Source organism: Eschrichtius robustus, chromosome 13, assembly GCF_028021215.1.
Source record: "Eschrichtius robustus isolate mEscRob2 chromosome 13, mEscRob2.pri, whole genome shotgun sequence".
Taxonomy (NCBI): Eukaryota; Metazoa; Chordata; class Mammalia; order Artiodactyla; family Eschrichtiidae; genus Eschrichtius; species Eschrichtius robustus.
Genome location: NC_090836.1, coordinates 60,416,430 through 60,428,663, shown reverse-complemented (window position 1 = coordinate 60,428,663; position 12,234 = coordinate 60,416,430). Strand labels below are relative to the sequence as shown.

General features: G+C 40.3%; 1 protein-coding gene and 1 pseudogene across 1 annotated transcript in view; both read right to left on the bottom strand.

Moving 5' to 3' along the window:
• The window catches only part of TPH2 (tryptophan hydroxylase 2), an 86,894-nt gene extending 81,063 nt beyond the window's left edge, over positions 1-5,831 (bottom strand). Inside the window, exons 1-4 of the mRNA XM_068560606.1 lie at positions 5,727-5,831; positions 3,227-3,379; positions 459-642; positions 249-349 (exon numbers count right to left, since the gene is read on the bottom strand). Coding sequence (XP_068416707.1) covers positions 249-349; positions 459-642; positions 3,227-3,379; positions 5,727-5,831 — 543 coding nt within the window. The remainder of the gene's footprint in view (positions 1-248; positions 350-458; positions 643-3,226; positions 3,380-5,726) is intronic.
• Positions 5,832-6,046: 215 nt separating this feature from the next.
• On the bottom strand, positions 6,047-11,370 carry LOC137775834 (E3 ubiquitin-protein ligase RNF114 pseudogene; annotated as a pseudogene).
• Between the last annotated feature and the right edge of the window lie 864 nt (positions 11,371-12,234).

Genomic DNA, 12,234 nt, shown 5'->3' with positions numbered 1-12,234 from the left:
TTTATACCCTCCTCCTCTCTCCAACCCTTTTAAAAATAAATGCTAGGTGGAAATGCCATCCTTCTAACCTGCTTCCAGCCAACGCATATGTACAGGGAAACTATCATTTAAAAGTCTGCTCTCAGTTATGGGGAATAAATAATAAATTGCTCTATAATACAGCATTACAGCACAGAATATGGCACACTGCCTGGCAGACGGGCGGAGCTGGAAGAGCACACGTGGAATGGATTTGACTGCACACTTACTGGGTGATCGGCATCCAGCTCAGAACCATACATGAGAACTCTGTGAGAACATTTGTCTAACTCAGAGATCTTCCGGGGAAACCAGGGCACATCCTCTAGCTCTGCTGGAAACACAGTGCAGGTTCAAAATATTAGCTCACAGATTGTATTTTCCCCTTTGCAACATTTGTCAGATTGCAAAATCACCCGACAAGCAAAAACTGGCCTTGCCTTCTTCCTCTGTCCAAATGTTCTCTGGCGGATTCAGCGTCACGATCGTGGTTTGAAATTTCAGTGACTGAATGAGCTCATTGAATTCCGTTTTGCCACACTCACAGTCCACAAAGATTTCAACTTCCGAACTTCTTCGTCGGGATTTCCTGGACTCGATATGAACCATGTTGACATGTTTTTCCTGTGGAAATACAAGCAACATTTCTTAATCACCTTCAGGGCACAATAAGAGGGACGCCATGGGCTGCTCTTGTTCAACCCGTAAGCAAAAAGGTACCAAGTGCCCACAAAAGAGGAAAAGACGACCTTCTCACCGTTTGCTTGACTAAAACATGGAAATGTTTTCCAACCATTGTCTCTATTAATAAGTATAGTAACTGTGTGTAGGATTTCCTGTCTCATTTTTAACAAGGGGGGGGGGACATTCAGATATATAAAGGACCCTATAAAATGTGTGATAATTATGAACTTTATCATTTCCCAGATCAGTCCACATCCCACTGGTGGTATGCATGATTGTTTGGGAGGAAATTAGTTTATTGTCATATAATCCCCAGATTTATTTATTTATTTTTATATATTTTCCCAAAAAAACCCTAAAACTCAAACTCCTGATTTTCTGGTAGTATAACATCTCTTTTTGAAATAAAGCTTAAAATCTTTGAAAAAATAATTAATAGTATGAATAGCAGGCAAATGAGGCAGAAACCGGGAAGGTGATATGAAAATGACTGAAGTTTGGGAAACACTGGCCAAAGTGTGGCCCCATTGTAGGGGAAAAAAAAAAAAAAGGAAGCAAGAAAAGTAGCGAAGAAAGGATCTCTGCAGGCAAAAAAAGAAGAAGAAAAAGAAGAAGAAGAATCCCTAATGGAACCACTTAGTAACTGGTCTCTTTCAGCTACCTCCAGGCTACCTTCATCCAAGGATGTGTTGCTGCAACTATCATGATGGGTTTCATGGGTAAAATCTCCTTACAATAAGGTGTTCATAGGAGGGCAGCAATTTAATACTTAAATCTCAGGTTTAAATTTTCCCAGTGATATAGTCTTCCTTTGTCCTGAGTTAACTGAAGACTAAGTTCTCCTCTCCACCCTAACCCACCCCCAAATAAGCAGATCCCTCCCCATCACTCCATGGTACACTCTGATTATCAGCACAATTCCAAATACAATCCTGGATGACCTCAGAATTTTCAGCACAGCAGCAGATAGGTAGTTTCCGGTACCAGACTAAGATAAAATCTGATGACATCCTTCTCTGTATAAAGAAACTAGTCTTTTGACCAGGACACTAAATGCTCTATTTCTGTTTTTAATAACTTTTGCAATAATGCCATATTTTCTAAATCAGCGGATAATAAAGGTAAGACTAACATTAGGTTCAAAGTTCAAGAGTCTTCTCACACACTGTGTCACTTTGGGCTTTTAATGTCCTTTGGTTGAAGCAAAGTGGATATTTTTAGACAAGGAAACTGAGGTCCAGATGGGTTAACTAACCAGATGGGGTAACTAAGACCCCATGACTAGTTGATGGCCGAGTGAAAACTCATGGCTGCTCACTCGTTCTCCAGGGATTTTTCCACTGCACCCAGCTGTCTAATTGAATTGCCCTGCCTTTGGGAACTGTATGGAGATAGTGCTGGATGATATAATTATGCGTAAAATATTTCCCCAGATTTCCATTACCACTCTTTATGGTGCCTGATCCTTTCTTCAAGGTCAAAAGAGAACAAGGAAATATCTGCAAAAACAGGCTGCTAATTCCCCCTCTGTGGTCCTCAAAGAGGCATCACAATAATGCCTCATATCTGTACGCTTTACGAAGCACTTCCACTCATATTATTTCATCACAACAACCCTGTTAGGTGGGAATTATTATTGCTATTTTACAAATGAAGCAATTGAACCTAGGAAGCAGCTAGTGATTAGCCAAGCCAGGAGAACGCAGGTCTGAATCCTCTGACTGCAATTCCAACCCTCTTTCCACTGCACCAGCAGCCCAAGGCACCATGCAGAGCTAGGCTCCCTATCCTACAGCTCTAATCACAGCCCGTGCCCCCAAACAAAATGCACTGGCAAAGGAGGTGCTTGCTGAAGGGTAGGGGAGCCATCAGGTGTGCCCTGGCAAAAAGGCAACAGTTTTCCTGGCCTTTTATAACCTCCCCCTCAAAGGGGCTCTTTCTTGAGGTTACAAACCACTCACCTGGGCTTAGGAAAAGGCTACTACATTTCTACAAGATAAAAAGAGAGCTAGCCCTAGCTCATATATAAGGAGAATGACTCATCTTTACAAAAGACACATTAAGTTCTTGAAACAATGAGGCTTCGGGGAATACCGAGTACCTATACTAATATATCTCATTTTATGCAATAAATGTGCTCTAGGACATGTGCACGATTCAAATATGAACAGATCAAATCAGGCTGCAGGCTCTTGATGTTTAAAGATAACCTCTTTGACCGCTTTTGTGTTTGCATTTCCAGGTGTGAGGCTCACACTTTTTAATTACTGACTTCCTCACCTGGCAACAGTCTGCAGAATTACTAATAGGCTGACGCTGAATTAATAAAACACGGTTTCCACGAATCTGCTTATTTCATTGTTTGACAGACCAACTCGTCTTGTAAAGCCTCATGAAGCTTGGTTTCTTTGACCTTTCAACACATTATCCAGAAATGGATTCAGTAATATTTCGTAACAGATGACAAGTTTGTAACCCGGCACACAGACGCTTTTAAAGTTAGATAATGATATTTTACATTCACCTGAAAGAGTTTCAGTGCTTTGACCAATCCACCAACTTCATTTTTCAAGGAGAAGACAACTGCCATCTTGCCGCTCTCGGTAGCAGTGTCACTTTTGCTGCTTCCCTTGTTGCCTTTTTTATCATCATTTTTGCCAGCGTTAGTTTTATTTAGCTTCAAGAAGGTAGAAACACACACATAAAAGTATTAGTTAGGATTCCAGAGTTCTCTATAACTAGATTCTTCTTCAGACATTCCATTCATATGCTGGAAGCCCCAGCAATCACACAAGCTCTAGGAGAAGTTGCCAAGTCACACATAACTTTCAGTCGTAAGTACAAGTCTAGTTTACTCAGGGACACTATTTTCCAATGCTCAAAGATATCACCAGTGGTTGAAATGAAAGGGGAATCATACTTACTTCACTTTAATAGCAACAAAAATCTGATCATCATAAAGTATAAAGTATCATGTATGAATAATTCCTGTCTTTCTTTCTAGGTTTATTTTACAGCATGAAATTTGATCTGTCAGCCTAGCTGAATCATATAGAAGCTATATTAATTACTAAACGTAACAAAATTAAGACTAAACATATATTTTTCACAATAATTTTTGTTTTGATTAAATCTTAAAAACAAAATATTCGTTTTGTTCTGAAATATGTCAGGACAGGCACTAAAATTGATCACCTTACATTCTGTAATTAGATCCACATCGTCAATGTGAATCTATCTGCAGAAGTTCGCCACAAAGAGTGTATTCAATTAAGGCCATCTGTGTCAGCAGATGATCTCTGAAAAGTGGTTATTAAAATTCAGCCACAAGAAAAAAGAAAAGAAAAGAAAGAAAGAAAAACTAGCTCATCCTCAGGAGCCAAGAGGAGAATCTGAGAAACTGGAAAAGATTACCACTTCATTGGCCAGTCAAATACTATAATACATGACGAAGTAATGACTGTTAGTCCTATTGGCTAAAGACAAAAATGGCAGATTCCAGAAACTCAGATCACATTGCCAGAAATACACAATTAAAAAGCTGGAAACTTTTACTTAACAGACAAATCAAATTAGAGTGTACTTTTTCATGTTCTTCATATGCAAATGAAGAACTGGGCAAACAGAACTTTCTCCCTGGCAGAGAGTAATATAATGCAGTCATTCCAATCTATTACTTCCTCATGAAACTGAAAAATGTACATTTGATATGGAACCCAGTGAATAGTGCTTTGCTATTTTCTTCCTCTGATTTCTCTACTGGCTTTATTTTCACGCAGTTACTATTGCCTCACTCACTAGATTTATATGTCATAGAAATAAATATTTTATAATTTATGACTTAAGGGAGAGAAGAAGTTTATATAGGCATTCGCATTTGACAGTATGTTTAGTCATTAAAAGCTCAAATGTTGTAGTACTCTCAACATCTGCCACAGATCTTATATATTTAAGTAGCATTTTTTATATGAAAGGATTATTATACATTAACCATAACTCTGAGTTTTCCTTCTAGCAGTTCATTATGGCTTCATTGTAGTATCGCATTCAAATATACGTGATATTTAAATGTTAGAAAACCTATGTATGTTTTTAGACTCATTTTTGCAAATTGATTTAAACAGCTCTCCAAAACTTGCCCTGATTACTTTTCAACATTTTTAGGTGTAATAATATACCAGTACAATACAACCCTCTGGCACATATTTGGAGCTACAATACTAAAACAGATTCTTCTATGATACAGACTAAATTGCAATTGGTTGATAAACTCTGGTAGACAGTAATGAAATATCATTTAATATTTTTAGTAACTAGAAATCTGAATACATTTTTCTTTCACTATCTTTTTTATTAAATCCTATGACTATTACCCCATATCAGGATCTAAAAGCCTGCAAAATATTACTCTTTTATTCTGTTATTATTTAAACACAGAAACTGCCTTAAACATTGAAATAAGTGGTGTATTGCTTTCATTACTCCATCAGTTAAACCGAAAAATAATGGAGTAATAAGGAACACAGGAAAACTTTTGAGAGGAATCTGATCTTTCTCTTATTCCAATAACCGGCACCTACAGACAAAAGCAGAAAATATTACTTGGTGTTTAAAGACCAGGTTTTGTAGATGGAAGGGGGTACAGAAGACACAATAATCTTGCAGGAACCATAGAAATCTATTTAATTTCTTTGCCCTGTTCCAACTCATAATAAATGGCCTTTCAAAATTCTGCACCCTTTTTTTTGGTTTTGATATAAGACAACTGGTTTATACAACCTCTCATTCATAATGTTCGGGAACTTCTTTACTTTCAACTTATAAACTTTGAGGAAAGGAAGTTTAGCACGTAGCCATCAGGACACCCGCTTTACTTTATGGAGAGAGAAGGAAGAGTGGAGGCAGGTTAGACAGATGATAGAGGAAAGAATTGAGGTGTTTACAGCAGGTGTCCAAATGGCAAGGATAACTATCGCTACCCTAGAAAACACTCCTCTAGAGAGTGCCAGCTACCCAGTACTCACTGTTGAGCTGCCAAGCAGCAGATGCTCTTCGGGCACTGCTGAATCCAGAGAAAGCCCTCTTCTTGCCCAGTATTTACTAGAAAACATCATCATTGCCGGCTGCATGGATTCCGATGTAATTTTCTCTCTCTGCAGCAGGGGGGACTAGAGGGGCAGTGGCAGCGCTGGTGGAGATTGAGAGAAGAGGCGTGCGAGCAGTGGACCTCTCAGGGCGTTGCCCAGAACCCTGGTGCTGAAGAAAAAGCAATGTGAATCTTCCCCTTCCCAGGCTCCTTTATATGAGTGACTGGGGACTGATGGAAGGCTGATTAGAAAGAAACTCATTTCTGGCTGCCGATGGCCACAGTCAGATTACAGACCTGAAGCCTGGGGTTATCTGTGTTTGTGGTGCTATTTGTTTCATAGGTCGAGTAGCGGTTTGGGCGTGGGTGGTGGAGAACAATATCTAACGGTGTTATTTGTAAAAGAAAACATCTATCCCCTGACATTAGCTCTCATCTCTCAAACCTGCTACTGGCAAGTTAACCTCAGCCTTTAGGTAACTATGAATTCAAAGTTTTCCAAGGAAAATAATTCAAGAAAGATCAGCACTGCAGAATCCCTAAGCCATTTTACTTTATGTTAATCAGCTTTTTCTGATCTGATGTGTTATGACTGTGTGTGTGATGGCGTTCATAAAATGCACTGCTTTCCAATCATGTGATGCCACTATGCAATGATGTTCAGGCAACTGTATTGTAAAGGAAATGTGCGGCTGTGATTTAGCCACATATAGATATAGTTGAGACACTAACCCTAGAATCTTCCTAAGTGGGAAGGAAAAGGAAATGAAATGCCCATATAGTCATTCCTTTGATGACTTGAAACTAGAACAAGTCCAACAATTTGAAATGCACAGATCAGTTGATGTACTTACTATTCAAACTTTAGTAAGTCATAAAATAACCATGGAAAATATTACCAGCCTCCTGAAGGATGGAAGACTCTTGACCAAATGGACTTGTTTGACTGTAAAACTAAACAAAACCTAGGACTGGCACTACTTGTCTACATAGAAAACAGGATGAAAACTTTTCAAAACAGGAATGGATGAGCAAAAATTAACTGGATTTTAATTGTTTCTGGAGTCTGGAGGGGACATAATTATTACTTGATCTAATCTTTGAAATATTAAATATTTGGCTTGAATTTCCTCTGATAACCTAATAGGAAAGTGAAGTTTAAATACGTTGATTGGGACTTCCCTGGTGGTCCAGTGGTAAAGAATCCACCTTACAATGAAGGGGATGCGGGTTCGATCCCTGGTCAGGGAACTAAAATCCCACATGCCACAGGGCAACTAAGCCCACGTGCCACAACTACTGAGCCCACGCGCTCTGGAACCCGCACACCACAACTAGAGAAGAGGCACGCCACAACTAGAGAGAAGCCCGCGCACCACAACAAAGAGCTCATGCTGCAACGAAACATCCCGCACGCCTCAGTGAAGATCCCGCGTGCCTCAACTAAGAAAACCTGACGCAGCCAAAAATAAATAAATATTAAATCAATAAATACATTGAAGTAATAATAATAATAGTTAATATTACTGAGTGCTTAGTATTTGCCAATTCCTATTCTAAACACTTTTTTAGATAAAAATGTGATTCATCATCACAACAACACTTACAATGCAGTAACTATTATTTCCATTTTATATACCGAGAAACTGGGGCACAAAGAATTTAGGTAACCTGCCAAAGGTTTACACAATTAAAAAGTGGCTGAGGCAGGATTTAAGTTCAGGCAGTCTGGCTCCAAAATCCATGCTCTCAACTATTACATGACACAGCCCCTTGAGTATTCCAAACAAGGTAACTCAAGAAAGTAGGTAACTTTCAAGAAAGTAGGTAACAAGGTGACTCAAGGTAGGCTCAAGAAACCGTACATGGATTACTTCAGCTAGAACAGGACTTGGGAAGCTGTGTAATTTTGGGAAGCTGTAAAGATTTGCTAAGCACTCACTCTGTTAGCCAGTGAAACTACGTCCCGGGGATGCAAAGATAAATGAGATACAGTACCTACCCTCAAGCAAATCACAGACTAGCTGAAAGAAATATACGTGCAAATAAACAAGTGAAATAAAATACATTGAATTCTCTACAGAAGACGTTAGAAGCACAGAGGACAGAGTGCTCAATGTTATTGATATTTCTAATAAGGTGAGTTTCCAGAAAGTGATATTTGTTATATTCTGGCTTTTAAAAGGAAAAATTTTATAAATACATTTCATAATTTATCCAAAAAAAGAAGAAATATTCAGTGAGTCACCAACTCCTTGTTGATTATTTTGACATTCCTTTTTCTAGTCATAACTGCCACCACTCTAGTTGAAGCCTTTATCAATTTTCTTCCCTCTAACAGACTTTCCTGCCTAGACTACATCCTACTAAGGCATCATTTTCATTAGGCTATAGTCGCAATACAAAAATAATAAATGCTTCCTTTTTAAATATAAATTTTTTATCCTAGCATTCAAATTTCCAAATAATCAGTCCTTCAATCTGTCTTTCAAGTTTAATATTTGTCTTCCAAAAACTTATCTTCCCTTGGTGTTCCTTTTTCTACCTCTCTGAAATTTTTTTTTCTTTTTTTTGTTTTTTCTTTTTCTTTTAAATTGCTTCTTAAATTTGGTGTTTCCCAGGGTTTTATTCTTGACTCTCTTCTCAAACAATATATTGTGAGTGAAGCTATATCACATAGATTCAGTGATTTGACAATACCTAAATCTCTATAACCAGCTTAGGTCTCATATCAGGTTTTAAACCCATATATTCAAATGCTTATTGGACAGCTTCACTTGGCCATTCACACGCAATATGTATAAGATCTAACTTCGAAGAGTTTTTTTCCTTAAATTGCTATTATTTATGTGTGGTCTGGTTCATTGAATGACACAATAATTTACCCAGTCCCCCAAGTCAGAAACTTGGGAGTTATTCTGGCACCTTTTTATCTGCTCCCCCATCCAAGTAGACATGTTGTCCTATGGATTTTACATCTTAACATCTCTTTTTCTTCTCACTGCATGTTTAATGCTATTGCCTTAATCCAGGTCAAAATCTCCTGGCTATATTTCAACTCCTAAGTGGTTTATGCCTTCAGTCTTAAAGCCCTCCTCTGAGCTGCTACTTTTCTAAAATACCAGTATGGTTATGCTATTGCTTTGCACAAAGCCCTTCCAATTGATCTCTTTCCCCTACAGGATAAGGTGATAAAGTGAAAAGCCCACTGAATGCCATTCAAGGTTTATCAGGATTGGGATCCCACTTTCCTCTTCAGTCTTATCTTTCACTGGCACCCTTGCCCCAAACCCACACTCCATCATTGTTGAGCAACAACAGTTCTCTATATATTGTCTTATATTAATTCTCTCTACCTGGAATCACCTCCTTACTATCTCCCATTCCATTCCAGTTAACAAATACAAACTTTTTTAAAAATATTCAGCTCGGGCAACACCTCCTAGAAGCCTCTTTCAACTCCCCTAAGGTATTGAGTTGGCCAAAAGTTTCATTCGGTTTTTTTCTATAAGGTGGCTGTAGTGGCACTTAGTTGTCTTTAACTTCATTCAAAACAATTTTGTTAGATCGTATGCGACAGCTGTCATATCAGCATGTATTTTAAAAAAGACATCAAAATAGGTGAATTTTTGTGTAGCCATTTTAATTTTAAAGATGGAAGTAAAAAAGCAACATATTCAGCATATTATGCTTTATGATTTCAAGAAAGGTAAAAACACAACCAAAATGCAAAAAAAGATTCGTGCGTTGTATGGAGAAGGTGCTGTGACTGACTGAATGTGTCAAAAGTGCTTTGCGAAGTTTTGTGCTGGAGATTTCTCACTGGACGATGCTCCACGGTCAGGTAGACCAGTTGAAGTTGACAGCGATCAAATCGAGACATTAACTGAGAACAATCAACGTTACACCACGCAGGAGATAGCCTGCAAAATACTCAAAATATCCAAATCAAGCACTGAAAATCATTTGCACCAGTTTGGGTATTTTAATCGCCTTGATGTTTGGGTTCCACATAAGTTAAGCAAAAAAACCCCTCCTTGACGGTATTTCCGCATGTGATTCTCTACTTAAATGTAATGAGGGCTTCCCTGGTGGCGCAGTGGTTAAGAATCCACCTGCCAATGCAGGGGATACGGGTTCGAGCCCTGGTCCGGGAAGAGCCCACATGCCGCGGAGCAACTAAGCCCGTGCGCCACAGCTACTGAGCTTGCGCTCTAGAGCCCGCGAGCCACAACTACTGAGCCCGCGTGCCACAATTACTGAAGCCCGCGTGCCTAGAGCCCGTGCTCCGCAACAAGAGAAGCCACTGCAATGAGAAGCCCGCGCACCACAGCAAAGAGTAGCCCCCGCTCACTGCAACTAGAGAAAGCCTGTGCACAGCAACAAAGACCCAATGCAGCCAAAAATAAATAAAATAAATAAATTTTAAAAAACCAAAACGAATAAATGTAATGAAAACATTCTGTTTTTAAAACAAATTGTGACGGGCGATGAAAAGTGGGTACTGTACAATAATATGGAATGGAAGAGATCGTGGGGCAAGCGAAATGAACCACCACCAAACACACCAAAGGCCGGTCTTCATCCAAAGAAGGTGATGTTGTGTATATGGTCGGATTGGAAGGGAGTCCTGTATTATGAGCTCCTTCCGGAGAACCAATTATTTTCAACGAGTACTGCTCCCAGTTAGACCAACTGAAAGCAGTACTCGACGAAAAGCATCCAGAATTAGTCAACAGAAAACACATAATCTTCTGTCAGGATAACGCAAGACTGCATGTTTCCTTGATGACCAGGCAAAAACTGTTACAGCTTGGCTGGGAAGTTTTGATTCATCCGCCGTATTCACCAGACATTGCACCTTCAGATTTCCATTTATTTCGGTCTTTACAAAATTACCTTAATGGAAAAATTTTCAATTCCCTGGAAGACTACATGGCACCTGGAACAGTTCTTTGCTCAAAAAGATAAAAAGTTTTGGGGAAACGGAATTATGAAGTTGCCTGAAAAAAATGGCAGAAGGTAGTGGAACAAAAGGGTCTCCCCAGGGCATCGAGGCACATATTGGACAAACCACAGATTTGGTGTCTGTGCTATGGGATAACTTGCAGCGTTCCACAAGTCCTTTTTGATCAAAATTCTTCTCGGGGCAGTAAGGACAAGGAGAAGTGTAACGGTTTGGGACATTCCTTGGCTGAAGGGATGCATCCTTGGTGGCGGTCTTCACAACTTCCACGATGTAATTCTGGTATTTGGAATATGTAGCCACGTGCGCCCAGATCTTGGATGGGAAGAAGTTTTTAGGGCAGTCATGGCAAGAAGTCTCTGTGCTTGTGCTGTCAATCTGTCGCTGGAGCTCCAGGGCTCCGAAGCCAGGTGCTAGAGTGCTGCGACACACCCCACACTTCTTTGGTTTCAGACATTCCTGCAGGCATGCAGAGCAAAGGACGTGTCCGCGGGGCACCTGAACTGGCTTCTAGCCACACGGGACACTGGAAGCAGCCCAGGGGCTCGGCCTCCGCCAGGGGCCCCAGCCTGGCCAGCAACACACTACCCTCTCGGTCCTGTGGCTGTGCCACCATTTTGCCGCCCAGGAGCGCAGGGCAAAGGCAGAGGAGGTGGTGGGGGGGGTGGGGAGCGGGAGGCGGAGGGGGAGGAGGAGGAGGAGCCTGAGGGGGCGGGGCGAGGACCTATTACTTCGGAAATAGGTGAATTCCAATATAAGAAAAAGACTAAATTATCAAGCTTTCATGTTGTAAATAGTAGTAATTCCACTATTTCTGAAGAAGGAACGTTTTGGGAAAAAAACAGGAGTTTTAGGGACAGTGAATTTGAGTTGACTGCAGTACTATCAAGTGACTTTAAATAGCATGCAATTATAAATGTGAGACTGGAATTTGGGAAATAGATTAGAGCTGGGAACAGAAATTTGAGAGTAATTCAGTGATGTTAGCTGATGTTGGACATGAACTCTCCAAATAAAAGAATACATAGAGAGAAAAACCCTCTCTAGAGAGATTGGAACCCTTTTGCACTATTGAGGGACACATAAAATGGTATAGCCACTGTGGAAAACAGTAAAGTGCCTCTTCAAAAAAGTAAAAGCATGGGGCTTCCCTGGTGGCACAGTGGTTAAGAATCCACCTGCCAATGCAGGGGACACGGGTTCGAGCCCTGGTCCGGGAAGATCCCACATGTCGCAGAGCAACTAAGCCCGTGTGCTACAACTACTGAGCCTGCGCTCTAGAGCCCTGCCAGCCACAACTACTGAAGCCTGTGCGCCTAGAGCCTGTACTCTGCAACGAGAAGCCACCGCAATGAGAAGCCCTCGCACGGCAATGAAGAGTAGCCCCCGTTCACCACAACGAGAGAAAGCCTGCACACAGCAACGAAGACCCAATGCAGCCAATAAATAAATAAAATAAATCTATTTTTAAAAAAAGTAA